The sequence below is a fragment of the Piliocolobus tephrosceles genome, chromosome 12 (genome assembly GCF_002776525.5).
Source record: "Piliocolobus tephrosceles isolate RC106 chromosome 12, ASM277652v3, whole genome shotgun sequence".
Classification (NCBI taxonomy): Eukaryota; Metazoa; Chordata; class Mammalia; order Primates; family Cercopithecidae; genus Piliocolobus; species Piliocolobus tephrosceles.
Genome location: NC_045445.1, coordinates 50,123,668 through 50,149,682, shown reverse-complemented (window position 1 = coordinate 50,149,682; position 26,015 = coordinate 50,123,668). Strand labels below are relative to the sequence as shown.

Sequence of the window (26,015 nt, the reverse complement as noted above, 5' to 3'; positions counted from 1 at the left end):
ACTGGTGATCAACTTAACCTTCCACCCCTCTTCCCTCCCTGGAAGTCGGAATGAGGTTGTTAAGTCCCAACCCTCTAATGGTGCCTTGGTCTTTCTGGTGACTAGTTCCCATCCTGAAGTAACCAGGGGCTGCCAGCCATAAGTCAATCATTAGCATACAAAAAGATATCACTTTGGAAATTCTAAGGATTTTAGGAGTCGTATGCCAGGAAACAGGATCAAAGACCAAGTATATATTTCACAATATCACATATACCGTGTGAGTTTTCATTTTATTATATTCTGTAATAACTGTGGCATTGTCAGAGATAAAACACAGTCTTTTAAAAAATAATTTGGATCTACAAACATTGAATCTAGGAATATTGAAAATTGATGTATGCAATTCTCAGATAGTTCAGGGAAAAAATATCCTGTGTGTGTATAGACAGAGTGCACACTTAACTAATAAAGCAAATGGGGAGAAACATTAATAATAGGGGAATTAGGGTAAAGGGGACATGGGTGTTCTTTCAGCTTTATTTATGCTTGCAACATTTTTAAATGTTTGAAATTATTTTTTAAAAAGAAGTTAAAATGAAGAAAGGGACATGGATGGACAGAATGACATAAGTGGAAATCACCAGTGTACTTGGGAGATAAATGCATCTTTTTCCTTTCCTTATGCAGACTCTGTGTTCATACTTTCTTGAATCCACAAGTTGAGTACTATCCCAACACATCCCGATCTGCAGATGTGGAAACTCATCTTCAGCTCTCCTGGACCAGCCATTTTCTGCCAACCTTGGTGGCAAATGCTCTCTGACATTATACCTCCAACAATTGTGTCTTTAATTTCTGTGGCATTCAGTGAGAAGTTCTCACTGCTAAATCTACAACCAAGTAAGACAAATACAGGACAAATTTGGTTCAGTAAGGACATGCAAGAGGAGAGCATTACTAAGATATCTGTAGGGGGAAACTATAACACATGTCATCTTGGAAATCCTCAAAATCCCAGAGTTGAAACAAATGGGACAGTTATACAGTGTGATTCTGTTTGTGAAATTTCAGTTCCTGAACTGGTGCTAAGAGCAAACATGCCATCAGTAACACAAACTCATCAAATGCTCCAGTTGAAAGTAATTTTTTATTATTGTTATTATTATCAGCAGCAGCATCATTATCATTAGCACAAAACTAAATCCATTATTAAAAGAAAACAAAAACACAGCCCAAAGGCAAGTGTCCTGCTGACAGTGAGTCAATAACTTTATCTTTGTGTACAAGGGACAGCACCCTGAGGATATACCACATCACAGCTTGATAATCAATTCAATAATTCTACCAACGTTATTGAGCACCTAGGCACAATGGAAGATTTAAAAATGCATACAAGAATCCCTGCTTTCAATGAGTTTTACAGTCTATAGGAGGTATTGAAGAACACAGGGTCACATGAGATTAGTGACATAATGGAATCAGTACCATGTATGAAATGCTGTTAGAAACGGGCATCACAGAGGCTAGGCGCAGTGGCTCATGCCTGTAATCCCAGCACTTTGGGAGGCTGAGGTGGGTGGATCACCTGATGAGGTTGGGAGTTCAAGACCAGCCTGACCAACATGGAGAGACCTGATCTCTACTAAAAATACAAAATTTGCCGGGCATGGGTGGTGGGCGCCTGTAATTCCAGCTACTCAGGAGGCTGAGGCAGGAGAAGAATCACTTGAATCTGGGAGGCGGAGGTTACGTGAGCCGAGATCATGCCATTGGCACTCCAGCCTGGGCAACAAGAGTGAAACTCGGTCTCAAAAAAAAAAAAAAAAAGAAAGAAAGAAAGAAAAGAAAAAGAAAGGGGCATCACAGAAACAAATGTTAAAGAGACTAATGTCACAGAGACTAATGTCACATTCAGTTGGGGGAAATCAAGAGGCTCCATAGAGAAGGTGACCTCTGACCTGGGCTTTGAGGAGCTGGAAGGATTTTGGTAGACTGGCATGTGAAGAAGGAGCACTGCAGGTGGAAAGAATAGTTTGGGCCAAAGTATGGCCATGGGAAAGTTCATGGAATGTCTGGGGAGAGAACAAGAGTTCATTATGGCTAGTGTTTGGGGTTTATGTAAGTGGAGTGACAATATGTTGAAAGTTATATAAGGACCATATTTTGAAAGGCTGTGAATGACAGGCTAAGATTTCTGATCTTTATGTCATAGTAACTACATTAACCACATCAACAAAATATGCAATTATCTGTGAAAAGATATGGTCACTTACTTCACTTCCAGGTTTTTTAGGGAAACTCAAATGGTTTCTAGGCAATGTTATCACCTTGCTCTCAGAAATGTCCTAGCAGATAACAACAAGCAGACTATAGCAAATGTTTCTATTTTGCATGTAATTAAATCTCTTCTTTCAAAGTTTTATCCTTTCCATCCATGGGCCACACTTCTTCGCACTCCCATCTCCAGCCCCACTAGTTCTTATGGCACCTGATGAGTTCATGCAAGCCTAATTTGGGATTTCCAGTCACAGCTGCTACCCTGAAAGTAGGACCCACAGCCTTGAGAAGTGAGAGGTGGTGGTAGAGGCAGTGAACAATGTCATGAAAATGTAGCCATCTGAGAAGTTTTATGGAATTCCCATCCTAAGAGTCAAGCATAGTTCTTTGAAATTGGAGTTCCACTCAATTTGGTCTGGAGGACACCTAGAGGGGCCCCAAAGCTCAAAGTGCCTAAGTAAGGTCATCTTTTTAAGTTTCCACTTATTGCCAAGGAATTCCTTAAAGGAATGACACTTAATCTGGGTTACATGTTATTTAAAGGCTTCCTGGCACTGAGGCTACTGAAGCTGTGGAGAGACTGGGGCAAACATTTCTTTTTGACTAAGGAATCCTGTTGGGCTTTGTCCTTGCTCAACAGGTTGGTAGTTGGGAACTTCTCCCATGCAATGAGTTTACAGATGCTAAAGGATGGCTGTATTAGGCAACTGAGCCAAAGAAGTAAGCTATATAGAACCAACCAGGGAAGATTTAGAATAACAAAGCTGCCATGGCCACACTTTCTGCAGCTAGTCAGTCTTCAGCTCTTTCCTGGAGCGAGACTTCCTCTGCAGGAAGTCATGGATTGCCGTAGTGAGGCCCCATGTCACACTGGACCTTAGGATGACCAGGGAGCCTCCACGGTAGATCAGGAGCAGCTTTCGACCCCGAGTGTTCCACACATCCTGAGCAGAGGCCCACAGGCTTGGCATGTTCTGCCATCCAATATGGGACTGCATATTAGCAACCAGCACAATCAGAGGATACAGAACTAGGCAGGTGATTGTTCCATTGACACTACCAGACACCAAGGCAGGAACCCAATGGGGCAGGCCTTGCTCTGCCAGGCCATCCTGGATGGGGTCCTTGAAAGAAAAATATAGAGCACTCCCCAGGCTGTTCCTGGCCAGGACAGGCCAGAAACCACGATAGTAACCCAGTGACAGCCGCCCCCAAAGCCCGTAAGAGTTGAATTCCTTGAGAATGCTGAAGGTGCTGGGGAAGCGAGCTTGCTTGCGACCATCCTGGAGCACATTTTGCACCCTTTCAAAGGGGCTGAGTGCCACAGCCTCCACCATGCCAGACATGAGCCCTGCAGCCCAGCGGTGTCCCAGGGTGTGTGGCCCAACAGGAGAGAGAAAGCACAGCAGGCTATCATAAGTCCCAAACAGAAGAGTCCCTTGCAACGTCTTGGAGAGAAGAGGAGGGTAGATTCCCCGGTAGAAGTATTGAGGACCTTCGTGCCAAAGCTGTCTCACAGCCTCTGACACTGCCATGGCATGGATCTGTTGCCGGAACACAACCTTATAGATAGGAAAGGTCAGAAAAGTAGACATAAAGTTGGAAACGGCCCCAAGGGCGTAGGCCTGGGAATGCCAGCTTTTCTTTCCTGGAGCCTCTGCTCGTGTCCTGTGCTGAAGCTCCTTCCCAGGAGAGTCGTTCTGCTCCCCCATGCTGAAGACAACTGGGTGCAGATGGAAGAAACTGGCAAGGGTGGAAAAAAAGAGATTAGACTGACCAATTAATTCTGTTGGCAAGCATTTTCATTGCTTAATTAGAAATGAACCCTAAGAAACTCAGGTCGACGGAAACAAGCAACTCATTGAGCCAGTTTCTGATATATAAGCACACCCTTAAGAAATTAAGAATGAAATTACTTTAAATTAAAAGAAAAGCAATCAGTTTTTCTGAACAGAGCCACCACTACAGTATTTTGCTGACACAGCAAATATTCCAATATTCAAAGGATTACAACGGAAAAACATGAAATAGAGGAGGGGAAGACTCCAAAACTTAATGCATCAACTTTCATGACATGAAACTGCATTTTATAAACTGCTTGAATAATACATTACTATTCTGTTTTTTAAAAAATCTGGCACTATCTTGTAGAGGCAGAAAGGCATTTAACAGTTGAAGTGCAATGCTTTCTCTAAAAGTTGGTATTAAATTTGGGGAGGGGGAATCTCCCCTCGCCTTTCTCTCCATAGATTCCTGCCCAAGTTGTAGCTGTTTCATGGCAACGCCCAGCCCCCCTCTAGCAAGTGAGGAAAGGAAAGAGCAGCTGCTTCTGGAAGTTCAGTGCCTAAAGACTCAGCACCTGGCAACTTCTAAGCCTAACCTTGAAGACCTGTAGCTATATAACAGAGCAAGGTTTCTTAACCTCGGTGCTACTGACATTTTAAGCAGGATAATTTTTTATTCTTGGCGCCTGTCCTGTGCATTGGAGGATGTTCAGAGGCTCCCTGGCTTCGGCTCAGTGCGTGCCGGTAACACCAGTGGTGACTTACACAGTGTGATGACCAAAAATATCTTGAGACCTTGCCAAATGTCCCCCGGGAGGCAAAACCTGGCTTAGAACCACTGTACTAGATAGAATAGGCAGTGCAAGGACCCAAAACTATTGCTCCTTACCCAAGAAAGGCCAGGAAGCAGATGGCTAGTATGAGAAGCAATTTGGAAGCCAGGACATATGAAGGAACTTTGGGATCTAAAGAAAAAATGAATGCTCAGTGCAAATCTGAGGGAGTTTGCCGGGGAGGAAAGAGGGGGTCCCTGGGCTGACGAGACAGGGTGTATAGTAGCCAGAGCTGCCACCTCAGGGAAGGGAGCGCAGAGATGTGTGAGTGTGGGGCAGGAGGATAGGGGAGAGGGGGAGGGGCATGATGGCCAGGATGGAGGGCTTCCATCTACAGTGATAGGGACAAGAAGTCTGGCAGGAGCTGCAGGCCCACAAGTTTCATACAGAACCCTGGGCTATGTGGTGGGGGGCATGAAGGTTGGGACTCTCATTAAGTTAGCAGGCTGATGGGGGACCAGAGAGTCCAGGCTGAGGTCTCCAGGGAGGAGTGGAAGTCACACACTGCAAGAAGCCCAATGCAGCCTTCCCGAGGCTGCCAGGCCAAGAATCCGCCTTGGCATACTACTCCTTCCAAAATCACTCCCATCAGCTCTGCTCTTCCCTAGCCCCTTCTCCCTGCTCCATCCATCTCCCCACAATCCCATTCCTATCCCCCCGCTCCATCCATATCCCCACAATCTCATTCAATCCCCCCTGCTCCATCCATATCCCCATAATCTCATTCTATACCCCCTGCTCCATCCATATCCCCACAATCTCATTCCTATCCCCTTGCCCCATCCATATCCCCACAATCTCATTCTATCCCTCCTGCTCCATCCATATCCCACAGTCTCATTCATACCACCCTGCTTCATCCACATCCCCACAATCTCATTCATAACCCCACACTGTTCCATCCATATCCCCACATTCTCATTCCTATCCCCTTTGCTCCATCCATTTTGTCACAATCTTACTTTACCACCACTCCCCTTCCATGGAGCCACACTCACCTCTTGGTGGAGGGAGATGGAGGCTCAGCCTCCTGTACTCTGCCCATCACCACGTCCCCCTACCCTCATATTCCATGATGGCCTTAAGCCTCAGCCTCCTTTACCCTCATAGCCAGTACACTGGGAAGGCCCCTCTGCCTCTGACCCTTTAGATGAGAACAGAGCAGGAGTAAAAGCTCAAGAGGCCCACTATTTGCATCCCTTTGGGCCACCTCTGGCCCCTGGCAGCCCCATTTCCATTTCTCCAGAGCCAAAGGGGACTCCTCCCAGATACGCAGGCTGCTAAATCCACAGAAGCCCCCAACAGTCCTGAGCTCTCCTACTAAAGATCTTCTTTCCAAAGTCTTACCTTCACCTAAATAAGGACAGGTGGTGAGGTAAATATTTGTCCTTTCTTCTACCTCAGAGTGCAATAATGTTCCATTTCCTCCCTACCATTTATAAACATGTTCACTGACACCATGAGGCAGGATGATTTAGCAGAAAGAAAACTGGGCTAGGATTTGGCAGTGCAAGGATTCCCGACTATCGCACCTACCCTAGAAAGGCCAGGAAGCAGGTGGGGTAGTATGAGATAACTAGCATTCTAAGTGAGTTTTGTTATTAACTTGATGTGTGACCTTTAGAAGTTCAATGACATCTTGGAGCCTTACCCACCTGAGCTGTAAATGGAGCAGAAAGGGCAAAATAATTTTTAGTCATCTCCATACTGTATCTGTCAGAGGGTGTTGATATGGGGGCATTCAGGTCAATAGTTGATAGAGGGATTGTACTTTTCAATCCCCAACTCCTGCCATTTTTGTAAATCATTTTGAGGAATTAAAGGTGAACAATAATTGAGAAACATCTAACCTTAATATGTAATCCATTTTATGAATCCAATCTTTTCCATTTTATGGGAGGGGAGTTCGTGTTTCTCCCATGTATTTTCTGTTAAGATGCCAGGCTTTCGAAAGGGCAGACAGACCCGAGACTGAATTCTGCCTCTGCCACTTACTTACTTGTGTGACCTTGAACAAGACATTTCATTCAGTCTCAGGTTCTTCAGCTACAAAACAGGGATATTAGGATCCACCTCAAAACGTTGTGGCAGAGATTAATAACGTGAAATGAGAGAAAGTGGTTGAGAAGCCATAACATGGTGGCCTTGATAAGAAGTATGAAAACAAAAATGCTTCTGGACTTCAGTATCTGTGTCCACAGAACACATGCTCCTTCTGGACGCTCTCAGGACAACCATAACCAGACACAGGGGCATTTGGGAACAAATCTTCTGTTCCCAAGGGAGGCAGGAAAGCTCTTACTTCCAAATGGGAAGGCGCAGCATAAGCAATCTAGGAGAGCCTGGCCCCTTCACATGAATTCAAAGTACAGACTACAGAATAGACCTCGAGTTGGCCTTAAGCAGATATCATCTGTACCCTATGACCTGCCTCCTATGTTTACGGCCTAGTAAAATGAGCCCAGAGGATTCCAGACTCTCCCAGTTAGTCTAGTCCACATGGGTAGCCTATGTGACTGCCCCAGGATCCAGCCACAAATGAATGTATTTGTCTGTTCATTCAGGGTATCTCTCAGCCAGTCCTTTGGTCAGCTCACAAACATGTATTGATCATCCACTAAATCATTGTGGGTAAACCACCATGGAGCTAGAGTGAATAGAATTTGGTGCCTGCCCTCAAGTACCTGGGAATCTAGTAGGGGAGACAGGTAAACAATGAGCTAAACTCTACAGAAAGACAAAATAAAGGGTATACTAATGAAGGTGGAAACAAAAAGACGAGCAATTTATTCTACCTCAGAAGGGGCATATGACTCAATCCTTAACTGAGTAGAATAGAATATGCTGTTGTTAGGTAGGGGAGTAAGGGCAAACATTCTAGGCTGAGGAAGTGGCCTAAGGCACATAGGCTGAAAAGTGTGAGTTGTGCATGGGGCTGGCCTACCCCATGTGGTGAGAAGGAAACAGAGCTGTGGTTGACAGAGAGGAGCCCATTTAAGAGGGGGACCACCTTGTCTTCCCCACTGCATTGTGCTGTAGGGTACAGACATGGGCTCTGGATTCAGCCAGCCCTGGATTTGAATTTCACTCTGTCACTTCCTAGCTTTATAACTTTGGCCAAGTTTTATCATCTTGTTGATCCTCAGTATCCTTATATGTAAAATGATTGTCATGAAGGATGCATGAGACAAAGTACAGAAAGTGCTTAGCACAGCACCTGGTATATAAGTTGCTCCATAAGTTATATTAGTAATTTCATTTTTAAAAAATGAGATAAGGTAATTTATAGATTCAATGCCATCATCATTAAGCTACCAATGACTTTCTTCACAGAATTGGAAAAAACTGCTTTAAAGTTCATATGGAACCAAAAAAGACCCTGCATTGCCAAGACCATCCTAAGCCAAAAGAACAAAGCTGGAGGCATCATGCTACCTGACTTCAAACAATACTACAAGGCTACAGTAACCAAAACAGCATGGTACTGGTACCAAAACAGAGATATAGACCAATGGAACAGAACAGAGCCCTCAGAAATAATACTACACATCTACAGCCATCTGATCTTTGACAAACCTGACAAAAACAAGAAATAGGGAAAGGATTCCCTATTTAATAAATGGTGCTGGGAAAATTGGCTAGCCATAAGTAGAAAGCTGAATCTGGATCTTTTCCTTTACTCCTTATATGAAAATTAATTCAAGATGGATTAGAGACTTAAATGTTAGACCTAAAACCATAAAAACCCTAGAAGAAAACCTAGGTAATACCATTCAGGACATAGGCATGGGCAAGGACTTCATGTCTAAAACACCAAAAGCAATGGCAACAAAAGCCAAAATTGACAAATGGGATCTCATTAAACTAAAGAGCTTCTGCACAGCAAAAGAAACTACCGTCAGAGTGAACAGGCAACCTACAGAATAGGAGAAAATTTTTGCAATCTACTCGTCTGACAAAGGGCTAATATCCAGAACCTATAAATAACTCAATCAAATTTACAAGAAAAAAAACAAACAACCCCATCAAAAAGTGGGCAAAGGATATGAACAGACACTTCTCCAAAGAAGACATTCATACAGCCAATAGACACATGAAAAAATGCTCATCATCACTCGCCATCAGAGAAATGCAAATCAAAACCACAATGAGATACCATCTCACACCAGTTAGAATGGCAATCATTAAAAAGTCAGGAAACAACAGGTGCTGGAGAGGATGTGGAGAAATAGGAACACTTTTACACTGTTGGTGGGACGGTAAACTAGTTCAACCATTGTGGAAAACAGTGTGGCGATTCCTCAAGGATCTAGAACTAGAAATACCATTTGACCCAGCCATCCCATTACTGGGGATATACGCAAAGGATTATAAGTCATGCTGCTATAAAGACACATGCCCACGTATGTTTATTGCGGCACTATTTACAATAGCAAAGACTTGGAATCAACCCAAATGTCCATCAGTGACAGACTGGATTAAGAAAATGTGGCACCTATACACCATGGAATACTATGCAGCCATGAAAAAGGATGAGTTCGTGTCCTTTGTTGGGACATGGATGCAGCTGGAAACCATCATTCCCAGCAAACTATCACAAGAACAGAAAACCAAATACCGCATGTTCTCACTCACAGGTGGGAATTGAACAATGAGATCACTTGGACACAGAAAGGGGAGCATCACACACCGGGTCCTATTGTGGGGAGGGGGTAGGGGGAAGGGATAGCATTAGGAGATATACCTAATGTAAATGACGAGTTAATGGGTGCAGCACACCAGCATGGCACACGTATACATATGTAACAAACCTGCACGTTGTGCACATGTACCCTAGAACTTAAAGTATAATAAAAAATATATATATATATACAATTTTAAAAGTCAAAAAAATAGATAATAGGAATAAAGGCACGATAACAATTAAATTGTTCTAAAGACTGCAGTTGGTCTAATGAACTGGGTCATCTGCAGAATGCATTTTGGACTGCTTGTTTGGAAGGCAGCAAAGAAGAGTTTTCATGGGCTTTGGTGTTTGACATCCCTGGCCTGCAGTCTCAGTGCCTCCACTTACAAGTTGTGAAGCCTAACACAAGTTACATAACATCCCTGAAATTCAGTTTCCCTGTCTGCAAAATGGGATACAATGGCTGTCTCAACACGGTTACTGAGAAGCTTAAAAGAGATAACAGATAGAAAGTTCCTGGCACAAAGGAGGCAGGCAGCCAAAGGCAGCTATTATTGTTTCAGCTGAAAGCTTTATCTCCAAACCTTCAAGCCTTTAAGGTTTATTTTTTGAAATTAGAAAATGTGATCTCATTAGAGCCATCAGTTGGAACACACTCACACACATGAGGCCAGAGATAGGATGTCCTGTATCCAACTGGAGCCAGGTTGCTAATATTCCCCCCATCCCTGCATGAAGAGTCCCTTGCTTTGTTCTAGTAGCCCAACCCTGGCCACTTTACACAATCCATTTCCCGTCATTATTTTTGTCAGAGCTCTGAGACCTATTCTTGGTCTTATGTGATTCCATCCCTACCAAGTCCAGCTGCAAATACCTAATTTGGTGATGAAGCCAATTTAAACACTGAACAAGAGTCTTCTGGGAGGCAAGAGTCAGATGTCACGGGACAGGGGAGCAGAAGCCAAAGTCTGAAGGAAACCTAAGAGCTACTGCCAGCATCACCCCTGAGTGTGCAAGGTGAGCAACCTGCCTTCTCCATACATCCACAGTTTCCACCCTCCACCACCACTACCCCACTGTTCCATCCACAGGCCATGATCCTGAGATAGAAGGTGCTTTATCTCCAAATCTGTATTGTTTACTCCAAGGAACTCTAGATCTTGGGGTTGTAAATAAGAGGGTGGAAAGGAGCAAGTGAAGTACCTTGGCAGACTGAAGATGAAGCCAACAGCAGCTGAAGGGCATCAGACTGTTTACTTGCTTCTAAACATCAGGAGTCAAGAACAAGCCCCACAGGAGCCTCCTAGCCACACTATACATAAAGGAAGTAATACCTGCTCTCTAAGTCAGGGAAAAATGGAGCAGGTTTTCCAGCTACTGCCTTCACGGCCATTCACTTTGGACAACCCTGCATGCCGTTTCCATGGAGTTGCTCCTTCTCTGGGGCCAGTGATGCCAAATCCAGCAAAGGAGAAGTCCCCTGAAGAGCTCACAGAAGGGCAACCTAGCAACCTGTCCTTGAGCCAGGAAATGAAAGAGCTATATCAGCAACAGAGAGCTGTGGTTTGGGGGTTAGGTTAAATGGGGTTTTATTTCTCACACTTCTTCGTCAAGCATGGCTTGAAGAGGGAAGATGTTATGACAGACCCATTTGAAAATCTGCAAAGCTGTGGACTCAGAAGAATGTACGGAGTCCAGATTCTTTGCATACAATTCCAGGAAGGACCGCGGGTAGGAACCTGTGCTCTGGAGTTACATTTCATGACAGATATGCCATGGACAGATACACTGATGACAGGCCCATTTACTCATAACCTTCAGCATCACATGGTGGTGTTTAGAACAGTGGTTCACGAATCTCTCTACACCTCAGAATCAACTACAGGGCTGGTTAAAACTACAATCACACTCTTCACCCCTAGTCCTACTACATCAAAATCCCCCAGGGGTAAGGCCCAATAAGCTACATTTATAACAAGCTCTCCAAAATGGTTCTGAGGCAGCCCACCTTGTACTCACACTTTGGTTAATAGCATGAGTTCTGGATTCAGAGACTTGGTTCAAATTTTGGCTTCACCTTGTGTTTTCAGATAAATCATTTTACCTCTCTGAGCCTGGCCTCTTTGGGGTCACAAAGGGCTGTAGAAATAATGTTGCTTTTAAAAAACAGGCAGCTTGTTGTGTTAAAAAAAAAAAAAAAAAAAAAGAAAGAAAGAAAAAGAAAAAAAATTAATAATAAAAAAAGAAACAAGAAAGAAAAGTGTCAAAAAGAGTTTCCTCTTCTGTACAATGGGCACCATAAAGGTTGCCTTCATCTTCCCTCAGCCCTCTTCCCACTACCTCCTCACCCCCTCCCTCAGCACTATCATCACATTGAGACTGCTGTTGAGATGGTTTGAGACTACCTGTGCAAAAATACTCTCCAGGCAGCGCTGCAGGGCAAAGAATTAGCATCTAGAGAGCAACATACAGGTGCTAGGTTGGATGCTGTAACTTATTTGCTGCAGGATACAGGCCAAAACGAGTAACCTCTTTCTCTCTCTGGCTCAGTTTCTTCATCTGCGAAATGGAGATAACGGTTCTTGCTCACCAATTCTATGCAATCCCAAGTTGGTCCTCCCATCCTGGCCTTGGTTTTTCTCCACTATCCCCTAATCTGACAGAACAGAGGAGTGTTGGCAAGGGGCAGCCTTTGAAGTCAGACATGTTGACTTGGGTGTGAGCTCTTAGCTCTGCACTTCCTAACTGTACTGCCTGGGTGCTTCAGTCCTTTCCTGTTAAATGGGTACGCTGCTACCTCCTTCACAGGGCTGCTGAGAAGAGGAAAGGAGATGTCCATGCAGGCGCCTCTGCACACAAAAAGCACTCAGTAAACGCTGTTTCCCCCCTTCCGCCTATACAAAGGTGAGGAACTCTCATTGTTCACTTGGTTTCTGTCCCACCTCGTGTTTAAGGCATCCGGTCTCAAAGCCGGGAGGAGAGCCGAGGTGGAAGGGGATAGGGAGAAGGGAAGCGATGGGGTAGCAGCAAACTCACGGATGAAAGGGAAATGGGCCCAGTCCGTGCGTCCGAGCTGCACTTGACGCCGTGCCGGCTCCCGCGCCTGTCTGCCGCAGCCCCCGCCCTCCCGCACCCCCTTCTTGCTAGCAGTAGCTTCGGGGCCCGAGGCTGCGCGGGGAGGCCGCCCCCTCGCCCCGCTGATTGGCCGCGTCGCCCGGCTCGTCACACTCCTTTGTCTCAATGGGCAGAGACTGAAAGCAACCGCTGCTGCCCGGAGGGCCGAACTGGAGGGTGGGCGCAGCCGTGGCTGCCTTGGGAACCGCGCTGCCTCAACTCGGCTACCCCTTGCTGGGCGGTCATGCGAAGCACTCGCTAGGTCTGGCAGCCCCGGGTCGCTTAGCGGCCGAGGAGGCGCCAGAGATGTTCCCCTGCAGAGCTACGGGGACCGGAAGGCGAAACAGAGCTGTCGACGCGGGAGCACATGCTGCCTACCAGTGGAGCGTAGGTAAAGAAAGAGCGCGCGATTGCCCGGCGCGGAGAGGGGTGGGGGAAGCCCCGCCAGGACTGGGCGGCGCCCGGCTTGGAGAATCCGTAACTGCGAGGCAGGGGATGGAGCATTCCCTTGGCCTGGTTGCGCTGAGGAAGGAGTTGTGGTTCATCTGGATGCTGCCAACTGGGTAGGATTTAGGATTTGCCTGGATTAAGGTGGGTGGGGGTGTTGTCGGAGATCGGGGGTGTTGTTGGGCGTCGGGGGTGGGGGTGTGTTCGGGGAGGTGTTAAGGGGCGGGAGGAGACGATCGAAAGCTGTCTTGAACCCCTTTTGCATCTCCTCCTCTCTTCCTGGGAAGGAATATGGGGGTGGGAGGTTATCCAACTTCCTGTCTCTTTCTCCCTGGCAGGTCATCAAAGCCAAATCCGAACTTGGATTCTGAGCGGCGGATTGCAGAGCTGGTAGGGCGAGGGTCTCCTGGAGGAAATGTAAGGCGGGGTGGGGGGGCGGTGGGCAGGAGGCACTATGGCTTGCGTTCAGAAGATGGGAGAGGGAATTTTCTGCCTGGCGACAGTGAAGCCGGTGGAGGGGAGGTATCAGGTTTTCCGATGAAGCTGCTTCCAATCCTTCCTTTCCCTCCTTCGCGTCACAGTCTTTGAGGCCCTGAGGACTGGGACATGCGACCCCCAGTGGACAAAAGTCGGCTCTACCCCAGAGGTTAATTTTCTCACGACAGGCACCTGTTGCAGAGGCGGCACGTAAAATAAAGGTGAATGCTAGTATCCGAGTTCATGTAAGAATCTGAGAAATAACGGGGTAAACGTTGACAAGGGGATGTGATTGAGACCTGAGGCCATGAGGTTAATGGTTTCTTATTACCATAAATCTGTGACCCACAACCATTGAGTTCCGTTTTGAGGGCCCAGTATAAGCTCCAAACACTATGTCATCTAGAATTAGAAGCAACAGTTGTCGCCCCTCCTGGAGTACAGGCAGGAGTGGATGGATGTGGCTCTGAAAAACTACCTACTAGTCCAGGGAAACCTGCTAGCTCTGGAATGTTGTAATTGCCAGTCTCCTGCAGGGTATTGTTAAGGCACTGGGCAGATAGAAAATGCACTACAACGTTATTCAGGAAGATCGAGAATGCTACTGCAGACTGCTTCCACACAGCCCACTATCTTATTAACCGTTTTTATTTTCCTTAGAATCCCTACTGAAATACAAGACAGGCACAGCCCATGAACGTTGCTTTGGAGAATCCTGCAGATAAGGCTTTTCCAAAAAGCGTGAGTATCTTGTTGTATTCAGATACCCTGTCGTCGTCAGTCATGGCTAGCATCACTGCGCGTGTGGGTAACAGCAGGCAGCAGAATGCACCTTTGCCGCCTTGGGCCCATTCCATGTTGAGGTCTCTGGGGAGGAGTCTTGGTCCTTTAGTGGTCAACATGGCAGAGAGAAACATGAAGTTGTTCTCGGGGAGAGTGGTGCCAGCCCAGGGGAAAGAAACCTTTGAAAACTGGCTGATCCAAGTCAATGGGGTCCTGCCAGATTGGAGTATGTCTGAGGAGGAAAAACTCAAGCGCTTGATGAAAACACTTAGGGGCCCTGCCCGGGAGGTCATGCGTTTGCTTCAGGCGGCCAACCCCAACCTAAGTGTAGCAGATTTCTTGCAGGCCATGAAATTGGTGTTTGGGGAGTCTGAAAGCAGTGTGACTGCCCATGGTAAATTTGTTAACACCCTGCAGGCACAAGGGGAGAAAGCCTCCCTTTATGTGATCCATTTAGAGTTGCAGCTCCAGAATGCTATTCAGGCTGGCATCCTAGCTGAGAAAGATGCAAACCAGACTTGCTTGCAACAGCTTCTTTTAGGCGCTGAGCTGAATAGGGACCTGTGCTTCAGGCTTAAAATTAAGCATCTTCTCAGGATGTATGCAAATGCGCAGGAGCGGCTTCCCAATTTCCTGGAGTTAATCAAGATGATAAGGGAGGAAGAGGATTGGGATGATGCTTTTATGAAACAGAAGAGGCCGAAAAGGTCTGGGCCAATAATGGAGAAGGCAGCCAGCCCTGTGGCATTTCAGGGCGCCCAGCCAACAGCAATCGGCAGTGCTAACTGTAACTGCAACGTGATAAAAATAGATGATACCCTTGATGACTCCGATGAGGATGTGATCCTGGTGGTGTCTCTGGACCCTCCACTGACACCCACAGGTGTCCCTCCCTTCAGAGGAAGAGCCAGACCTCTGGATCCAGTGCTGGTTATTGATTCCCCCAACAATTCTGGGGCTCAGTCCCTTTCTACCAGTGGTGGTTCTGGGTATAAGAATGATGGTCCTGGGAATATTTGTAGAGCCAGGAAGCGAAAATACACAATCTGCTGTTCATATTGTGGTGAGGAGGGCCACTCAGAAGAAACCTGTGACAATGAGAGCAACAAGGCCCAGGTTTTTGAGAATCTGATCATCACCCTGCAGGAGCTGACACATACAGAGGACAGGTCAAAAGATGTCCCTGGAGAACACAGTGATGCTTTTGAGCCACAGTAAGGATCTAGACCCAGCCCTAAATGAGTTCTTAACTGTATTCAGAGTAATGGGAATAACAGGAGAGGAGGGTGGGTTTCTAACTGCATGAATCCACAAAGCAGTTTTCCTTTGGGAAAGAGAAGAGGTCTTGCATACCAGCACAGTGGAGGGAAATGGTGTGACCTCTGTCCCTGCTCCCTTCTCTGCCGGCTTAAGAGTCTATTCTCCATGTGTCTATTTCTTTGATGACTTTCTACTTTTTATGAAAGGAGCATCTTTTCAATAAACCTTCAAAAATAAAGGAAGATACAAAAACTAAAGTACAAATTACCTGAAACTCAGCACCCTTTTGTAACCATTGTCAGCCCTTTGGTGAATGTCCTTCCAGATATCTCCCTGTACCTGTGTATCCAGATAGATACATGTATAGATAAGAGTGATCAAATATAAGCACTGTTCTATACTGTGTATTTTTTTACCAAATAATGTATCTTGTGGACTTCTATGTCAATGAATATATATAAACATCTTATTTCATGTCTCTGTGTGATGTCACTTTTAGAAAGATAAAGAAAAATGAAACTAAATATAGAAGCTGTAAGTGGAGGTCATACCAGGAGGATGGGTTTTTATCAACCTCATTTGTAGGAAAGGAGAAAGGAAACTGAAATGGACTGAATATCTCCCATACAACCCCTTAACACAACTGACCTGTCTCCTAGGTCATAGAGCCAACCCTTGCACCCATGAGTTAATAATGTTCCAATGTTTTCTTCTTGAACATATCATGACACATCAGATGGGGAAGAGCAGGGACAAAAATTGAAAATGGGTATTCCGGAGGCTCCATTCCTGTTTGTATTGGGAAGGGACAACTACTCCTGCCCCATCTCTTGACCTCAGATTAGAGGGTGATAAAAGATGACATGTAACTTCTATCCCCAAGGGTCCCAAGTTTCTTGTAGGTACAGTAGTCCCTATCCTCACGAAGAGGTCAAGACTGGCAAGGTGCAGGGAGGAATGATTTCATTTAAGGCAAGGAGTGGAGTGAAATGAATGCAGACCTGAGGACCTGAGGGAGTTTGCCTGGGAGGAAAGAGGGGGCCCCTGGGCTGACAAGACAGGGTGTGCAGCAGCCAGAGCTGACACCTCAGGGAAAGGAGCACAGAGCTATGTAGGTGGAGGACAGAAGGACAGGGGAGAGGGGAAGGGGTATGATGGCCAGGCTAGTGGGCTCCCATCTACAGTGACAGGGACAGGAGGCCTGGCAGAAACTGCAGACCCACAGGTTTCACACAGAACCCTGGGCTATGTGGTGGGAGGAGTGGAGGCTGGGACTCTTAATTAGGCTAGCAGGCCGATGGGGGACAAAAGGGTCTAGGCTGAGGCCCCCAGGGAGGAGTAGAAGCCACACACTGCAAGGAGCCCAATGCAGCCTTCCCAGGGCTGCCAGGCCCAGAATCTGCCTTGGAGTGCTCTCCTTCCAGAATCACCCCCAACTCTGCTCTTCCCTGGTCCCTTTCCCTTGCTTCATCCACATCCCCATAATCCCATTCCTATCCCCACTGCTCCATCCATATCCCCACAATCTCATTCCTATCCTCACTGCTCCATCCATGTCCCGACAATCTCATTCCTATCACCCTGCTCCATCCATATCCCTACAATCACATTCCTATCCCCTCTGCTCAATCCATGTCCTCACAGTCCCATTCATACCCCCCTGCTCCATCCATATCCCCACAATCCCATTCAGTTCCCCCTGCTCCATGCATATCCTCACAATCTCATTCAGATCCTTCCTGCTCCATCTGTATCCTCAGTCTCATTCCTATCCCCCTGTTCCACCCATATCCCCACAATCTCATTCAGATCCCCCCTACTCCATGCATATCCTCATAGTCTCATTCAGATCCTTCCTGCTCCACCTGTATCCTGTCTCATTCCTATCCCCCCGCTCCCTCCCCATCCCCACACCCCCATTCTCACCCCCCCTCCCCCCCCGCTCCATCCATATCCCCACAATCTCATTCAGATCCCCCTGCTTCATCCATATCCCCGCAATCTCATTCCTATCCCCCTTGCTCCATCCATCTTCTCACAATTGCACTTTACCACCACTCCCCTTCCCTGGAGCCACACTCACCTCTTGGTGGGGGGAGATGGAGGCTCAGCCTCATGTGCTCTGCCCATCATCACCTCCCCCTCCTCCGCATTCCATGATGGCCTTAAGCCTCAGCCTCCTTAATGCTCATGTCCAGTAGACTGGGAGGGCCCCTCTGCCTGTGACCTTTTAGCTGAGAATTGAGCAGGAGTAAAGGTTCAAGAGACCCACTTTTTGCATCCATCTGGGGCACCTCTGGCCCCTGGCAGCCACCTCCATCTCACCACAGGCGAAGAGGAACCCACCACCCAGGCAGGAGGCAGCTTCATCAAGCCCCCAAAGCCACAGGGTCCCCCAACACTACCCGGCTCTTACAGCCCCTTATTCCTTCCTATGTCTCCTGCAATCTATCCTTGGAGGGGATTTGCCCACTCATCTCTCCGAGATTAGAATATAGTTCCACTTCCTGCTCACCTTTTCTCAAATTCAATCTATAAATGCTATTGAATGATTTACCTAGATACACCGTCATGATTTCTTTCTGAAACCAGGTAGAGTGAAAAGAGGAATAAATGCTACACCTACCCCCACCCTCCTTTTCACTGGAGTTAGCTTGGAGGTTCAAGATCATTACTTTGAAAACCTGCTCTGCAATTCATCCCCTTTCCTTCCCCCCTCATCCTGTCCTCTGTTGTGTAAACCTGAAACTGTCTAAATTTTTACTTCACCAAAATGATGCAAAAGTGATACTTTTTATTTCATTTTGTGTCACCCTGGCTTTCCTTTATTCAAGAAGTATGTATTTTCCCCAACTGGAAGACAAAGAAGACTTGGAGTGATCACAGGGTTAAGTGAAAGAAGGCTTTTAGAAAATTTTGTGTTCAATACCCTTCATTTATAATTATCGTTTTTTCCTTTCCTTTCTCCCTTCATTCTCATTAGTCGCTAAGAGATGAAAATTGCTCTTTTGTCTTGTCAGGAGAAACCAGCCTTTGAATGACCTCCTTTTGCATTATCTCCCTCCTTCTTGATACTATTTTCCCTTGTTTCCATGACATCATCTCACGGTTTCCCTCTCCCAGATCTTTTTGGTGCCTACTTCTCAGTCTCTTTTGCTGAATATTCTTTCCCTTCCTGATCCTTCCGCAATAGCAATAAAAATTAAAATCACTGCAAGTGCAATTTATTCCAAGCTTATTACATGCCAGGCACCCAGTGCCAAACCTTTAAAACGTATTATTAGCTTTTCATAGCAACTCCCTCAAGATAAGTATTACTTTCTATTTCTAATTTGCTATTAATTTAATTACTATTAATTGACACATATTTCAGATGATGAAACAGGCCGGGAAGTCAGAAAACGTACTTAGGGTCATGTAGCTATTTGGTGGTACAGTCAAGGATAAGACACTGGACTGACTGACCCCAAAGTCTGTGTTCCTTACTTGAGTTAGCCCTCATGTGCACAGGACCCTATGAGGTTGGTGTTATTATTATATAGAGATGATACGTGAGGAAAGCAAGGTCAACAGACATAATTAGCCAAACGTCATAGCAGCAAGTGGCTTGTGCGCCATACACAAGGATGCAGCCTTTAAAGAATACTTGTTTGACACAGGCTTTTTCCACCTTTCTTTCACATTCTCTCCTTGCTGCAGCTATCCCTCCTGCTGCCTGGCAACCATCCCCTCTCCCTTCAGAGTTGCATTATCACATTCAGTTCAGGTATCAAGTTTCCAGTCTATGCTTTTGGTGCAAATGGTTTTGAATTTGAAGTATGCAAGAGAAGACAGCTGCAACAGTGAGTGGAGGAGAGATAAATTGTTCAATTTGTGGTGCTGGGGAGAACTTCATTACCTGATTGGAAAAAAGGCCAATTTCCTTTCTCCCATGACACTAAATATGAATCCCAGACACATTTGAGAAGTAAATGCAGATTTTATGCAATTATGTACTAATCATGTATTTTTTCATATATTTTTAATCATATATTTTGTTGTTATAAAATGAATAAAAAGAATCAAATGTTCAAAAGCAACCCCTTTGAAAGCTGCAACACAATACATGTTAAATCTCTGGGTTGGAGAGAACTTTCTATGGTTGAGACTAATGAAAGAAAGTATAAAGGAAAAGAGCGATAATTCGGAAGACAGCATTAACAAAAATACCAACAGTAAGCTGAGAAACACTGGCAACAAATATGATGGACAGGGGGCAGGGTTGGCAACAAATAAGAGAAGCAATAATAACAACAAATCTGTATTGTGTTTAGACAGTTAACATTTATTAAGGTCTTACAAAGTGCCAGGCATATTCTACAAGCTCTACATGGCTTTATACTTCATCTCATTCTTACAACAAGCCCTGAGATAAATCTTATTTTAAAATTTCCACATTCTAAAACACTCTAACGGGGGGGGGGGGGGGGGGAGTGGGGGGGGGGGGAAGTGCATAAAATAAAAATTTACAGCTTAACAAATTATTATAGAGCAAATCACCATAAAGATCAAGAAACAGAACACACCAGAACTCCAGAAATTCCTGTAAGTCCTTGCCCAATCACAACCTCTTTCCTCTCTCCCAAACCAAACCAAACCAAACCCTCTCATGACAGTTTTGGCTATTGCTTTCTTAGTTTTCTTTATAGCTTTACCACTCAAATATAGATGCCCAAACACTATTGTTTCTTGAGCTTTATATAAATAGAACCATAATGCATATATCCTTCTGTATCCAGCTCATTGCCCTTACAATTATGCTTCTGAGATTCAACCTGGTTGCATGTGGCATTGGTTCATCATTCTCAGTATTGTGTTACAGCTTTCCATTCTATGACTTTACAAGAATTTATCCTTTTACTGTCAATGGACATTTGGGCTGTTTCCAGTTTGGGACAATTATGAAAACTTGCTAAGAACATGTTTTTAATGTTTCCTGGTACATAAGTGCACATACAACGTATATATGTAGGAGAGGAATTGCTGGCTCATAGATTATGTATATTTTCAACTTCACTAGACACCACCAAACTGTATACCAAAGTTGTACCAATTCCCACTTCCACCATCAGTGTTTGAGAGTTCCTGTTGCTCCACATTCTCACAAACACTTGACACTCAACAAAGCTTCATAACTTTTGCTTCAGGTTTTGTACGTCTATTATTACATTTCGTTCAAGGTAATTGTGTATGCTAGTATAAATTAAATATTGGTTTAAATTTCATTTTCTAAGTGCTTATTGATGGTGTATAGAAATATAACTGGTATTTTGATGTTGATATTGTATACTGACTTTGCTAGTCTCTCTTAATAATTTTAGTCTGTAGCTTCCTTAGAATTTTTCTGCATACACAAGCACATCGTCTGTGAATGATGGCAGTTTTATTTCTTCTTTACCAACCCATATACATTTCTTTTTCTTACCTAACTGCATTGACTGGGACCTAGAGTACAAGAAGTAGTGAGAAGAGACATTCTTGTCTTATTCCTGAACTCAAAGGGACCACTTTGAACAATTCAACGTTAAGTGGATGCTTGCTGCAGGTTTTTAGTAAATACCACTTATCAGTTTAAAAATGTTTCTTTCCATTCGTAATTTACCATATGTTTTTAAAATAATCAATGGATGCTGAATTTTATGAAATGCTTTTTCTGTATCTATCAAGATTATCATATGCTTCTTTCTCATTTATTAGGTAAAATGCTAAATTACATTATTTGTGTTTCTAATAATAAAACAACCAGGCATTCCTGGAATAAACAAGATTTTGTCCTGATTTATTACAATTGTTATATATTGCTGGATTCAATTTGCTAATATTTTGTTTAGGATTTTTAGATCTATGTCTGTAAGAGAGAGTCACCTATAATTTTCCTCTCTGTATAATGTCTTTGTGAGATTTTGGTATCAAAGTTTTGCTGGCCTCCTAAAACTAGTTGAGGAATACAATTCTCCTTTGGCTTTCTTCACTTATAAACCAGGCAACTGAGGTCCAAGGTATTTAGATTATTTTTCATAACTGCATTAAATCCTATTATTTACTTGTATCCATGATTTATTAAACCAGCCTCTTTAGAGCCAGTCATTACCTTGTTTCCATTGTTTCACTGTTATAAACCCACTGAGAACAGCATCCTTATTCACATACAGGTTTGTACACGTGAACAATTATTTCCTGAGGATACATTCCTAGAGGTGATGTTGCTGGAACAAGCACTATGTTTCACAGGAACCAGAGCAGAAAGAGAGGTGGCCTGTGGCACATCCTACTTTAGTAGCTCTGGCTCACATTCAGGGCCCTTTCTCATCTCTTAACTTGCTGGGAATACCCTTTAACTCTGAGCTACTAGAGACTTTAATACTTAATAATATTTAAAGATCAATTCAGCTCTAAGAAACTCTCCAAATTAAGTTTTCAAATGATGTGGCAGGAGGAGGGGGTTGTTTTTAACATTTTCAATGGAACTTTCCAAACCCACATGAAATTATAGAAAATGAATGATGGATCCCCATGTACCCATCACTCAGCTTCAAGAATTATCAATATGTTGCATAATTTGTCTCATCTACAGTCCCCCACATTTTGATGAAGTATTTTAAAGCAATTACTAGATACCACATCAAATGGTATGATTCATATATATATATATATATATATATATATATATATATATAGAGAGAGAGAGAGAGAGAGAGAGAGAGAGAGAGAGAGAGAGAGATGGCAGTCACACTCTGTTGCCCAGGCTGGTCTCAAATTCCTGGCCTCAAGTGATCCTCCCGCCTTGGTCTCCCAAAGTGTTGGGATTACGGGTGTGAACCACCATCCCTGGCCTGATTCTTCTGTATTCTACCCATAGTTCTATCTCCCCTTTTTGTTCCAGAATTTTTATTGGGGTAAAAGTTACAAAAAATTCACCATTTTGACCATTTTAAAGTGTACAATTCAGTGGCATTTAGTACACATTCCAAATATTTTTTATTTGTACATTTCTTATATTCTGAGTCCATTTTTCCAGAAGTTTATTAGTTTTTTGTACAAATTTAGATGTCTGCTGATTTCTTTTTTTTTTTTTTTTTTTTGAGATGGACTCTCGCTCTGTCACCCAGGCTGGAATGCAGTGGTGATTTCTTCTCAGCAGATGCAGACACTTCTCTGAAGACCAACAGCAGAATTGAAGTCTCAGGATGGGTAAAAGCTTCTGTAAACATCCAGATCCACAGCCTCAACCACTTTCCCTTCACCCTGGCTGAATACCACATCTTGAGGCAATCAACTACTAAAAGGCTGCTCAAACTCCCTTTTTCTGTAATGAGACTACTTCACCCCTCTTTTTATTTGGCTACTCTAAATTCTCCTTTTATAGGAATACAACAGCCCTCAATGACTTCTTGAGGAAAAAGAAGATAATCACAAATTCAGTTTCAACAAGCAGGACATTTTGCTATACTATACCAACTAAGCCATGTTCCTCAATCCAGCTTTTGGGAGTCTGAGAGGAAATACCTCTCAGAGCAGGGAGTCAAGGAGATATATTTGTATTCCAATCTGAAAACTGTACTTTGTATAAAGGTGGCTGGTCAGGTTTCTTGTGGAGGGGTTGGGTGGTTGGACAAGAAGAGGGATGTGATTGGGCATTCCTGAACCTTTGGCTCCTTATCCTCACAGGAGGAAAGGAACTTGGGCAAAGTAGTTAACTTCTCTGCTTCAGCTTCCTGATCAGTAAAACGGAGACAATAACAGGAAGTCCCTGACAGGGTTGTGGTGAGAATTAAATGAAGGAAGACTTGAGAAGTCTTTAAAAGAGCGCCTGGTGCACTGTAAGTACTGTGCCATAGAATGCCATCATAATGACACCAATCGCTTCCCTCCAAACTCTCTGAGCACCCTTGTAGATGGATTACCTAAACCGTCCCTCCCAGACCCTTCACAGAGGATGTCATTAAAGGCTTTAGCTACTCTCTCTCATGTGCAGGGGAAAAGAATATAATCCCTTTATAAGCTAACCAAATAAATTCTCTCAGAGCACGAACTGCCCTTGCATGAAGAACATACCTCCAAGGATGCTTGCTTAGTTGGGGAGGTGAGTGAGGCTCTCTGGACCTAGCTGAGATGGCCCAGATCTAAAGGAAGAGAGCAGCTCAAATTCTCCACAGAATAATTTAGAAACTTTGAAGGATGGGAGCTGGTACGCCAAAGAGGTGAGGGAGCTCTAGGGTCAGGCAGGAAGCTCAATGGAAGAGAAATTTGAGATAAATTGTTCTAATACTCTTCTGTGTAGTTTGCTGATTTGTTGATTTTTTTTTCCTTTTTTTTCCTTTTTTTAAATTATACTTTAAGTTCTGGGATACATGTGCAGAATGTGCAGGTTACATAGGTATACACGTGCCATGGTGGTTTGCTGCATCCATCAACCTGTCATCTACATTAGGTATTTCTGCTAATGCTATCCCTCCCCTAGCCCCCCACCCCACAACAGGCCCCACTGTGTGATGTTCCCCTCCCTGTGTCCATGTGTTCTCATTGTTCAACTTCCACTTAAAAGTGAGAATATGCAGTGTTTGGTTTTTCTGTTCCTGTGTTAGTTTGCTGATAACGATGGTTTCCAGCTTCATCCATGTCCCTGCAAAGGACATGAACTCATCTTTTTTTATATCTGTATAGTATTCCCTGGTATATATGTGCCACATTTTCTTTATCCAGTCTATCATTGATGGGCATTTGGGTTGGTTCCAAGACTTTGCTATTATGAATAGTGCTGCAATAAACATATATGTGCATGTGTCTTTATAGTAGAATGATTTATAATCCTTTGGGTATATACACAGTAATGGGATTGCTAGGTCAAATGGTATTTCTGGTTCTAGATCCTTGAGGAATCGCCACACTGTCTTCCACAATGGTTGCACCAATTTACACTCCCACCAACAGTGTAAAAGTGTTCCTATTTCTCCACAGCCTCGCCAGCATATGTTGTTTCCTGACTTTTTAATGATCGCCATTCTACCTGGCATGAGATGGTATTTCATTGTAGTTTTGATTTGTATTTCTCTAATGACCAGTGATGATGAGCATTTTTTCATGTTTGTTGGCTGCATAAATGTCTTCTTTTGAGAAGTGTCTGTTCATATCCTTTGCCTACTTTTTGATGGGGTTGTTTTTCTCTTGTAAATTGGTTAATGTTTTACTGGTTATCCTTTCAAAACAATTTCTGGCCAGGCACAGTGGCTCATGCCTGTAATCCCAACACTTTGGGAGGCTCCGGAGGATTGCTGAAGCCAAGAGTTCGAGACCAACCTGGGCAACCCAGCAATACCCCATCTCTACAAAAAATAAAAATGAAAAAATTAGCCAAGCATAGTGGCACATGCCTGTAGTCCTAGCTGCTTGGGGAACTGAGGCAGGAGGATCATTTGAGCCCAGGAAGTTGAGGCTGCAGTGAGCTATGATCATGCCACTACACTCCAGCCTGGGTGACAAAGCAAGACCCTGTCTCAAAATAAAAATAAATTCAATTAAAAAATTTATTGTAACATTGTTTAGTGTAGCACATGCTCAACTAAAAAGAACTTTTTTTTTTTTTTTTTTTGAGACAAAGTCTCATTGTAGCCCAGGCTGGAGTGCAGTGGCATGATCTTGGCTCACTGCAACCCCCACCTCCTGGTTTCAAGAAATTCTATTGCCTCAGTCTCCCTAGTAGCTGGGATTACAGGCACACACCACCATGCCCAGCTAATGTTTGTATTTTTAGTAGAGAAGGGGTTTTGCCATGTTGGCCAGGCTGGTCTCAAACTCCTGACCTCAAGTGATCTGCCCATATCGGCCTCCCAAAGTGCTGGAATTACAGGTGTGAGTCACCACACCCAGCCCAAAAAACACCTTTCACAGAAAGGGGAAAAAGTAGAAGTGAAAGTTCCCCAGCTCCCCACAGTCTGGTCTGGGGTGTGTGCCTCCAGATGATGCTTTTACACAAACACAAACATATCTATTCTTGTTCTTTTTCTATAAAAGTTGGGTCATAGCAAGCCGGGCGCAGTGGCTCAAGCCTGTAATCCCAGCACTTTGGGAGGCCGAGATGGGTGGATCACAAGGTCAGGAGATCGAGACCATCCTGGCTAACACGGTGAAACCCCGTCTCTACTAAAAAATACAAAAAACTAGCTGGGCGAGGTGGCGGGCACCTGTAGTCCCAGCTACTCGGGAGGCTGAGGCAGGAGAATGGCGGGAACCTGGGAGACGGAGCTTGCAGTGAGCTGAGATCCGGCCACTGCACTCCAGCCCGGGTGACAGAGCAAGACTCCGTCTCAAAAAAAAAAAAAAAAAAAAAAAAAA

The 26,015-nt window shown here is 44.4% G+C and overlaps 2 protein-coding genes and 1 long non-coding RNA gene across 7 annotated transcripts in view; 2 read left to right on the top strand and 1 right to left on the bottom strand.

The window, feature by feature from the left end:
* Positions 1-1,795: 1,795 nt before the first annotated feature.
* The window catches only part of SLC25A53 (solute carrier family 25 member 53), a 56,024-nt gene continuing 31,804 nt past the window's right edge, over positions 1,796-26,015 (bottom strand). For 3 of the 5 annotated variants that reach the window (XM_023203021.2, XM_023203024.1, XM_023203023.1), the window contains exon 3: positions 1,796-4,002. In XM_023203021.2, coding sequence (XP_023058789.1) covers positions 3,048-4,002 — 955 coding nt within the window. In that variant the 3' untranslated portion in view covers positions 1,796-3,047. Of the gene's footprint in view, positions 4,003-10,766; positions 11,697-12,599; positions 12,732-26,015 lie in introns of those variants that run through there. The other 2 variants (XM_023203025.1, XM_023203026.1) reach the window with 2 other exon arrangements.
* On the top strand, positions 12,931-24,033 carry LOC111536636. Its single transcript, XR_002729788.3, has 5 exons — positions 12,931-13,068; positions 13,463-13,514; positions 13,706-13,822; positions 14,262-14,342; positions 22,769-24,033. It is a non-coding gene; the product is annotated as an uncharacterized LOC111536636 (long non-coding RNA).
* Positions 14,355-16,116, top strand: ZCCHC18 (zinc finger CCHC-type containing 18). The gene has a single exon (XM_023203020.1). It carries the CDS (start codon positions 14,385-14,387, stop codon positions 15,600-15,602), a length of 1,218 nt encoding a protein of 405 aa, XP_023058788.1. The 5' UTR covers positions 14,355-14,384; the 3' UTR covers positions 15,603-16,116.